At 54.4% G+C, this 10,075-nt stretch overlaps 1 protein-coding gene across 1 annotated transcript in view; it reads left to right on the forward strand.

Moving 5' to 3' along the window:
* DLG3 (discs large MAGUK scaffold protein 3) overlaps positions 1-7,899 on the forward strand; it is an 82,930-nt gene extending 75,031 nt beyond the window's left edge. Inside the window, exons 17-23 of the mRNA XM_035892133.1 lie at positions 2,141-2,182; positions 2,692-2,742; positions 3,558-3,659; positions 3,827-3,999; positions 4,564-4,673; positions 5,655-5,746; positions 7,538-7,899. Coding sequence (XP_035748026.1) covers positions 2,141-2,182; positions 2,692-2,742; positions 3,558-3,659; positions 3,827-3,999; positions 4,564-4,673; positions 5,655-5,746; positions 7,538-7,644 — 677 coding nt within the window. The 3' untranslated portion in view covers positions 7,645-7,899. The remainder of the gene's footprint in view (positions 1-2,140; positions 2,183-2,691; positions 2,743-3,557; positions 3,660-3,826; positions 4,000-4,563; positions 4,674-5,654; positions 5,747-7,537) is intronic.
* Positions 7,900-10,075: the final 2,176 nt, after the last annotated feature.

Here is a 10,075-nt window from a genome sequence, read left to right on the forward strand (position 1 = left end):
CCAGAGCTGCGGTCCTCCCACCTCTGGGAAGAGGAGGTAGGCGAGGCAGCGCAATATCTCTGCTCCAGTGCCAGCACAGCAAGCATGTCCCCTTCGTTCCAGTGGCTGTCCTGGGCATGGTGCAGAGGCAGGAGGTTGATGCTGGGCTACTCCAGGGGCTGCCCGCATCCCTCTGCTGCCTGTGCCAGGCTGGTGCTGGCTTCACCAGCTTAGCAGCCAGTGCGAGCCTCTGGCCTGCGGTGAAGGTTAAGGCTGTGTGTCTGGGTATCTCATAGTGCCTGGACGTGGCTGAGCTCCAGTCAGTTCTGTGCTGGAGCTGGGGGCTTGCTGGGGCACTGCTCTCGGCCAGCCCTGCAGTGCAGCGACACACGGCATGGGGAGGGGGCAGGCAACACTTTTCACCACCCTGTGTCACAGACCCGCCGCCAGCTCCCTCCCCGTGCTCTGCCACCATCCATCCCAGCTTGCAGCAGGGGGGTCCTTCCCCTATGTTTCCCTAGCCCATGCAAGCACTGGGATGTGGGTAGCTAATACACGCAGGTGGGGAAAAACCTGCCACCCTGCTATGTGTTAGAGGTCTGGCTGTGCTGTGTCTTCCCCCAGCATGGCTGGGCTGTTCCAGGGGAGTGCAGAGCCACCGTGCCCTGCCTGTCCACCCCAGAGGCATCGTGGAGAAACACCTCAGCCCCACTTGGCAGCAGCTTGAAGCTGCAACCACTAAGTGCCAGCAGATGCTGCCCTGGCCACCCTGCCCTCCCCAGACCCAGAGTGGCTCTTGGGGGCTCTTTGGCAGGAGAGGATGAGCTTGGTGGGGAGGTCCAGCTGCGCAAGGCAAGACGTTGGCAGTGGGCTGATGGTGTCAGCTCTGAAAACATTTAACCTCACTTGCAGTTGCAGCTCTGGGCTGTTCTGCACTCCTGTCACTAATGCTGGTCTGGCTCTGTCTCCCCCATCCCTCTGACTGCCCTCTCCCATGCTCTCTTCTCTCCCCCTCTCTCCTTTCTTGCTGTCTGTGAAATCAGGACTTCCCTGGGTTAAGTGACGATTATTATGGAGCAAAGAACCTGAGTAAGTCAAATTTCAATGCGCATCATTCACTTTCCGTCGCTGGCATGCCTGGTGGTGCCTGGGGACGGGCTGGGCTCCCGCTGGGGCAGCTGTGCTTCTCTGGGTGCGGGGAAGGAGGAGCCCCGCAGGCGCCGCTCCGCTGTCGGGGAGCGCGGAGGCTGCTGGGCTTGAAGAGGTGCTGCTGCTGCACGCAGGAGGGGATGGGGGAGTTTGCTTGGGGATGTTGGCCTTGCCCTAAGTGCACCCAGCTGAGGGCTGCCTGCCACACCTGGGGTGAGCTGTACCTCCTCATCCTCCTCTTCCTCTTGCTCCTAGCTGGGCTGGCTGCTGATTTAGCGCTTGAAGACTTGGAGCCACTGCCAGTGTGGGTGGGAGGTGGCTGTGACCACAACAGGTCCCCTCTGAGTGGGGCGGGTGACAGAGTTTTGAAGTGTTGCCACCTTCTTCTGGGGCATCATGTACCCAGAGCTGCAAAACGATGGCAGGAGCCCCTCTGGCCTCCCAGCTGGGTGTGAGTCCCCTGCCAAGCTCTGCACCCCCCTGATTGGGACAGAGCCCAGCCCAGGGGCAGTCACAGCACTGGGATCAGCCTGAGCAAGAAAAGCCCCAAACTCTGTCCTGTCCTGTCACTGTCTTGTCTCTGTGAGTCCCGGCCCTGTCCCCATGCTGGCATGGAGCCGTGTCCCCCCCCTCGCCCCCTGTGTGCATGCTGTACCTGCTCCCCCTGCCAGCACCCTCCTCCCCGTGCACTCCACTTCCCCTCGCTCAGCCTGGGAAGCCCAGTGCCTGCACGTTGCGTGCCCACGCCAGCCAGGCAGCCCCTTCCCAGCATCCCTGCCTTCTCCTGGGCTAGCCAAGCCTACCCCTGCATGTCCCTGGTCTGTCAGCAAAGGGTGAGAGATGCCACCCTGCCCATGCAGCACAGGCTCATCCCAGCAGGTGCTGGGGCGCAGGTTTTTCGGGAGGCCGGCGCTGCCCTGCCCTGGGTCAGTAGTGCTGGGTGACAGCCGCGGTGCCCCTGTACCTTCCGCCCGTGCTGCTTCTGAAAGGGGTGTCTCTGGTTGCTTTGCAGAGGGTGTGACATCAAACACCAGTGACAGTGAGAGCAGTTCCAGTAAGTATGCGTCTCACCTGCTCTCCCACCCCTGTGCGTGTGTGTGTGCGCACGCGCACGTTTTGGCACTTCCATCTTGTCTTGTCCCGGTGGTGGTTCTGTTTGGAGGCTGGTCCTTCCTGCTGGTGACACAAAGATGCTGCAGCCAGCTTCCCCCTCAGGGCCAAGGGGAGCAGGGGCTGGGGGGCAGGAGCAAGCCTGCCTGCGTCCTTCCTCTCTCTTGGCTGCAGGGCTCTGCTCCAAGGATGGGTGGTGGGTTCCCAGTCCATGGCGCTCCCCCATCCTCAGTGCCTGCTGTGGGAAGCAATGGCCAGAGGCCAGGTCTGTAGCATAGGGGTCCAGCTGCAGTGACTGCTTCCCTTATCCCCAGTGGGTGCTCTAAAATATCCGCAGCACATCTGCCGTCCACCCTGCAGGGAGGAAGGTAACAGGAGCCGGCTCCTCGTGGGTGCGGAGTGGCTGAAAAGCTGCTGCAAATGCTCACCTGCCTCTCCCTGGCTCTGTTGCAGAAGGACAAGAGGACACCATCCTGTCGTACGAGCCAGTGACGCGGCAAGAAAGTAAGTCCTGGTGCTGAGCTGCGCCATGCCCCTGCAACCTGTGTCCCCAGCACAGCCAGGGCAACTGGTGCGACCTCCTCCCCTCCTCTGCCTACCAGCACAACGCTGGGTGAACACAAGTGGAGTTTCTTGTCTGTCGCATGCAGCAGGGGAGCCAGGCGTGCACACCATCTCCCAGGGCTTTCCCTGGCCTTGATTGCCCTTTTCTAATCAACAGAAAAGACTTGTAACCTGGCCTGCAAGACCAAGGGAGAGATCCAGAGCTAACACTGAGCTGGGCTTTAGTCCCCCACTGAGGACAGGATTATCCCTCCCTGCCTTGGTCCAGGTCCCTGCTACAGAACAACCACTCCCCCCACCCCCACCCCCTCAGTGCTTAACCCTGCTCGATGCTCAATCCCTGCAGACCCTTCCACTGGCTGAATAGTCCCAGCCTCGGTGCTCTTTCCTTGCTAGAAGCTGGACCAGACTCTTAGGCTCCCATCACTCCCCCAGCTCCATGGCACCCTTGTCCAGCTGTCCCGGCTGTCTAGCTCCTGCCCCGTGCAAGGCAGCAGCTACGCTGATCTGCGACCCTGGAGACCCACAGCACCTTCCCTTGGCCCCGCAAATGGTTTGGGTCAAATGGGAAGGAGGTGCTGACTGTGACCAGGAGGAGATAGACTAACTCTTACGAAGGAGGAGATGCCTTTGGGTGCCCATGTGAGCAGGAGCACTCGCTGCCAGCAGGACAGGGCAGGTTGATGCTGAAAGTTGCAGTAGGGTCACCTCCCCGCAGTGCAGACGGGGCCTCAGTTTGTGACTCTTGTTTGCAGTTCACTATGCGAGGCCGGTGATCATCCTCGGGCCGACAAAGGACCGAGTTAATGACGACCTCATCTCCGAATTCCCACACAAGTTTGGTTCCTGTGTGCCACGTAAGTCCCAGCTGGCACTCGGTGCCCTCGCTGGAGGGAGGGGAGAGGGCTGGCTCTGCTGGCCTGTGGCGTGGGGAGGAGGCTGGGAGCATGGGTGGGTTTTCTGCCTCCCAGGAGGTTTGGCATGCATCGCTCTGGGTTCGCTCATGATGCCTGCTGTCCTCCAGACACTACCAGGCCTCGGCGTGAGAACGAGGTGGACGGACAAGACTACCACTTTGTCGTATCCCGCGAACAGATGGAGAAAGACATCCAGGACAACAAGTTCATAGAGGCTGGGCAGTTCAATGACAATCTCTACGGGACCAGCATTCAGTCAGTGCGGGCAGTGGCGGAGAGGGTGAGTGTCGAGTGGTATTCCTGGGACCGGGATGCATCTAGTCCAAACCGAGACGCGTTCGGCAGTTCCCCTCCTCTCCCTGTGGTGTTAACAAAGGGCTGTAACCACATTAAACAAACGTGGCACAAGCCTCTCCTCCCTCCCTAGTCCTGCCCAGCCACGTGGCTGCTTTTCTCAGCTGTGTTACTGCATCTCTGTGTCGTACCTGTCATCCAAAACTCCACCTGAAAGCCCAGCACTGGTGGCACCAGCATCGTGCTCGGGAGCTCGCAGGGCAGAGGTGCCCAGCTGTCTTCCTTGAAGCAGCGGCGTTTCCTCCTCAGCAGTACTGGAATGTACCAATGGCTTCTAAGTTGTTCAGAGAACGATTTGGTCCCTTTGCAGCACTGCTGAGCTGCCCTAAGCAGGCGGGAATGTAAGGTTACTGGGAGTTGGCTTGTGTCTCAGGACTGGTGTTTCATCTCTGTGGCTCCTCTCTTTTGTAAGCGCAGCTGTATGAGCAAGCTGTTTTCTGCACGGAGCAGACTGCGTGGGTAGGTCTGATCCTGATCTTTTCCTTTCCAGGGGAAACACTGCATCCTGGATGTGTCTGGCAATGCTATCAAGAGGTTGCAACAAGCACAACTATATCCCATTGCCATTTTCATCAAACCGAAATCCATTGAAGCTCTCATGTAAGTGCAATGCCATGTTCCGTGCCTCTCCAGGGCAAGCAGCTCTGGCATGTCAGGGGTTTGTATGTCTGCTGCCTGTGCTTTTTAGAAAGCAGTGGAGGTTGCTGCTGGTGCTGAACTTGTCCCTTGTTAAGAGGAGCTGGGCCCATTGCTGTCTCTGGTGTCCCTCCACGTCTAATGCCATGTTGCACCTAGGCTCCGCAGATTGCTCTGGCTTAGAGCCCTTTGTTCGCCCCAGGATTATCCATGGGAAATCTAAAAATGCACCCAAATGTGCCTGATGTAACCTGCTCACCTGGGCCGCAAGTCCAGCCAGGAGAGCTGCCAGCCGCTTGTAGTGGTTGATCACAACTGGGTGGTGGCTGAGCCAGGACAGCCCTGGGGAGCAGAGAGGAGACAATTCCCGTGTGCCTAAGGGGAACCTTCTGCTTGTCCTGCTGCGCCTGGCCCTGGGGAGTGCAGGCTGGAAAGGACGCAACAGCTGAGCTTCCAACTATTCCGAGCACCAGCAGAAAATATTATCTGTGAGGAGATTCAGTAGCTAGAGATGGACTCTTGAGGTCAGAAGAGACTCTGCTGGCACTGAAGGGACTGGGAAAACTCCTCAAGCCAGAAGAGGTCGAAGGTGTTGTATGAGGATGAGGGAACCTAAGTAAGGAGGGTGGTGACGGGCTCTGGAAAAGCAGGGAGACTTCTGCAGTGGTCTTGCAAATTCAGAGGATTGTCTGGATTTGAGCCCATGTCTGTGCTGTGGTGAAAGGCAGGGTTGGTGGAAATGAGAAGAACTGTTGGAAATTAAGATGAATTGCCAAGGCAGCAAAGAGCACGTGGGGAAGGGTCCTGCCTTTTAGATCTGGGTCCTGCACAGTTTCCGTTCCTGCTGTGCAGAGGCTTCCCAGGCACCCTGGCTCTGTGGGCTATTTTTGCTTCTGTTCATTGTTGAGAAAAAGAGCTAGGTTTCTATTTTTTTGTGTGTGGCAGGGAGATGAACCGGAGACAGACGTATGAACAGGCCAACAAGGTCTTTGACAAAGCCATGAAACTCGAGCAAGAGTTTGGAGAGTATTTTACAGGTGAGTGTCCTAAGCAGGCTTGTATCTGATTTATTTTACTTTTCTGGCTGGCAGCGGTGACCTCTCTACCAGCACTGTCGTATTGCAGGGTCATGGGAAAATGTCCAGCTTCATCAAAGCAAAAAAGAAATGGCACTTTGCCAGCAGGGCTCTGCAAAAGGACTGCTCCAAGATCAGTGGATAAGAGTAAACCAGCTCTAGAGAAGGAGACAAGTTGTCAGGCAAGATTTTCTGAGTTTGTGAAAGCTTATCGCCAACTTTAATAATAATTTAAAAAGTCCCCAGGCAGGGGAAGCCCAGCATAGATTCAGGGTGTTACAAGGCTACAGGAAATAAAACTCCCTGCACGGGGAAAAGGGGAGCGTTTTCAAAAAGAGAAGAGAGTAATTTTAAAGAGGAAAAATAAAAAAGTAATGACCTAAATGGTGGAGACTGTCCTGAGTTATTACAAAACATCTCCCAAAAAAAGACTGCAAGTTTGGCTGGCTTCCCAAGTAGTCTTTGCTGAAGAGCCAGTCAGGGGCTGCCCAGCTCTCCCTGCCCGCAGAGATGAACTGCTGATGACACAGGGATTCCTGCGCCTTAAGGAACTGATGTTTGTAACATGATTAATTCTGGAAAATCACGGGCAGGCGAAGAGGCAGAGAAACTGGTCTTCCATCTCTCCTCCAGCGCAGTAACTGTTTCTTCTAAAGCTGAGAAGTGATAATCCTGCCAAACTCTGTATTACCCACCTAGCAGCTACCGGGAAAAATCCCAAGCAGAACATTTTCCAAAAATGGATCTCAGCTGAGCAAATGTATGGGTACAAACAGGGTAAAAGCTTTCCCCAGACCTCCTGTCCCAGGCAGCCGTTGCAGAGCTGCCGGCTGCTCTTCCAGGAAGAGCACAAAGAAAGCACATGCCGCAGTTTTGCCAGACCCTCAGCATGCCGTCCTGTGCTTGGCCAGCGAGTTTGAAGTTGACCTGGGGAAGGAAGGCTCTTGGCTGAAACCCCTTGTTGAAAGAAGTGGGTAATGGGCAGAGAGATGGGTGCTGTGGCAAGTTCTGTGCGAGGAACTTAGAATGAGGGAACAGAGATGCTGGGGGATGGTCCTGGCTGGGCTACGGAGGCAGGCTGAATTACCGGAAAGCTTTGGCCCTCCGTGTGTGTTTCTTCTTCCTCTGATGTAGGAAGCACAGTGAAGTGTCTTGTGTTATGTCTGTACTAAGCAGCGAGACTGTCACTGGTCTTTGGGCAAGAGTTACTGCTGGGAGCAACAGCCATAAGCTTTTCCAGCCTGACAGTGCTGCCATTCCCACCCCACAGCAGAGGAAGCAACAAACACAAGGAGTTGTCAGCAGCCGACCAGAGGGCACAGCCAAATCCGGCACCTTGGGGTACATGCTCGGCACACACCAGCTAATCTGCGCAAGGCCATCCCCTTCACCACGGTGGAATAGCTGCAGTGCTGGGGCCAGCTGCCCGCAAGCCTCGGCATGGTGGCGAGACATGGTTTGCAAAGCTGATTAGCAGCCTGTTGTGGAGAACCTGGCCAGCACCTCACATGCGTGAGGAGCTCTGCCAGTGCAGGGTCAGCTCTCACTAATCCCCTTGGACACGCTGGGTTAACCCCCTGTGTCATTGTGCGCCTGTTACAGCTCCTTTGACGCGGGTTGTCTCATTCATTAGTTGTTGGCTGTGCCACACTGACCGATTTGGTGCAGAGTGAAAGCCTTCATGTAGCTTGTGGCAGGGAAGGTGCAGCACTGCCTGATGCTCACGGTCTTGCTTGTTCTGTCCTCTTCCAGCCATCGTACAAGGAGACTCTCTTGAAGAGATTTACAGCAAAATCAAACAGATCATTGAGGACCAGTCTGGGCACTACATCTGGGTTCCATCCCCAGAGAAACTCTGAAGATGTCCCCCACCTGCTTTCCTGTGAGCAGAAGATCTCCGAAGTCCCACCCCACCCAAGCCCTCTGCCCCAAGGGGGGGATATGAAAACTATTCCTGCCCCCTTTTTTAGATCGTCGCAAAATTGAGTTTTCTAGTCCTGTTTCTTTTGTTGGGATGAACTAATCTCATTCATCATGTGACTGTTCCCACCGTTCCTGCATGGACCTTCCCACTGCTCCATTAGAGACAGATGAGAACCCATTCAAGGTCGTTTTTTATTATTATTATTATTATTATTATTACTATTATTATTATTAAACTAAACCAAGAATCAAGATGGGAGGAGGCGGCTAAGGACTGATGTAAGAAACAAGTGAAACAACGGACTCCGAGCACATGAGCTAGTATCGGAGCTCTGGGGGCATTTTTCCAAGTGTGACTGTCTAGCAGCTCTGGACAGGGTGACAGAAAGGCAGCAGAAAGCATTTTATTTATCTGTATATGTAATTTATATATAATATATAGAGAGATATTATATATATATTATATATATATATGTATGTGGACTAGGAAACCTGAGGGACCTCTCTTACAAGGTATTGTATTATTGCAAGGATCTTACAGTTTCTCTGTCCCAACCGCTGGGCATAGGGAGTCCACTTGGGCAGGAAGAGCTCCAAACGGTACCAGGTGCTTCAGAAGCATCTCCTGTCAGGGCCAGCCGCCTCCTGCCAGCCGCCCTGGGCCTGCGCGGAGCAGAGACTGGTACGCTGCCTGCGCAGACGGGACCGGAGGTCTGGAGTAACACAGCAAGGAGCAGCAGCTGATCTGAGTGAGGCTGGGAGACAGAGACTGAGCAGGAGGCTGCAGAGCAAGAGAATGGATGATACTACGTATTAAATTGCACATTGTTTTACACACCACCTTATGTGTTTGCATGAGAGGTTTCCTTTTGGTTCTATTTTTTTAAGCTAATTTTAAACCAAAACCGTATTATGTTGCTGTGTTGGCTTTTTTTTTCGTTATTCCATTTTTCTCTTGTTAATAATGAACTGAATGGGTATAAAATCCAGTTTTTTAACTTATTTTTTAAGCTGGCTCTATTGTAAATAGAATCTAGATCTGCGGTGTTTAGTTAGGAAGTAATCTACCAGCCACATGGAACATACGTACTCGCTGTCCTGTGTTGCTGTGGAAAACCTTGGATGTTGGGCTGGCCCTGTACCTGTGGGCACAGGTGAAATGACCCGTTCTAGCTTGCGGCAGCGTGCTGGCATTCCCTTCTGCGTTAGCTGCTGGCAGGAAAAGCCCCCAGCTGTGCCTTGGATGGATGCTCACACTTTTTCCAAATCAGTAACAGAATTAAAAAAACTTCCTCCCTTTCTTCCCTGCTCCATGCCAAATTCCCGGCTCTGCTGCATGCAGGTGCAGGTGCTGGTGGGGGCCTTCCCAGAGGCCACACTTCCAGCACGGCAGGGACCTCTCCTGCTGCTCTGGGAGCTGGAGCTTGGCAGGTGAAGGTGCAGCTGCCTCGCCTGGTTCTGTCTCTGACATCTCTGCATAAATCCTCTTTCTGAAATTGGGATCTGCTCCTTCTCTCAAGGTCACCTTAGAAAACCGAGCTGGGTGCCCTGTGCTTGCAGGTCTGTGGGGCAAGGGGAGGCAGAGCTGCACCCATCTGCTGTGCACTGGGATTTTTTCAAGCGACTATTGGTGCTGAGACAGTTGGTCCTAAGCTGAGCAATGTCTGTCTTCGAGGACACTTTGGCTTCCACGTTTGAGTGGGGCTCTATCATGGGAGCAGAGCCTTGTGTGAAGCTGGGGGGACTGGCACAGCTGTTGAGAAGGAGTTATGTTGCTGGGCGCACACAAAGAGCGCGCCCACCTTGTAAAGAACTGGCAAGTGCTGTTTCTCACAGTGCCAAGCACCAGAACAAAGGAGGTCACCATATGAGCACGAACAGGTAAGTCTTGGCCCATTTTCCCTCCCCCTATTTTATAGGGATAAGTGAACGCGTGGGGTGCCAGTTCCCCTTCCTTAAGGTAACGGCTATCGGCGTGTCAATCGGTACATGGTGCGCACAGGTTTTCAGTGTGAATGAGAACTGCTGTCAGACTGTCCATGTACTGCCTGGTGAGAACCTGTCTTTACTCGTCCTGCATCGCAAGGAGACCTGCAGGGACAGAGCAGCTTCCTGGGACAGAAAGCGGGGCCGCAGAAGAGATGCGGCCGCCAGCACAGTGGAGGGCAGGAAGGATTCTGCTGTCAGTGGGACCATCCCTAAAGGAGCTTTGGCAGTGGATTCCTGTTTGGCACCTAGCCACCTGCCCTGCTGGTCCTGTTCCAGATGTTATAAACATCGGTCCCTGGAGAAGTGGAGTAAGTGAAACAAGTCCTCAAGATGCTGGTCACACTGTTCCTGTCTCTTTTTTTTTTTCTTTTCTTCCCC

Source organism: Egretta garzetta, unplaced genomic scaffold, assembly GCF_000687185.1.
Source record: "Egretta garzetta isolate BGI_Z169 unplaced genomic scaffold, ASM68718v1 scaffold404, whole genome shotgun sequence".
Classification (NCBI taxonomy): Eukaryota; Metazoa; Chordata; class Aves; order Pelecaniformes; family Ardeidae; genus Egretta; species Egretta garzetta.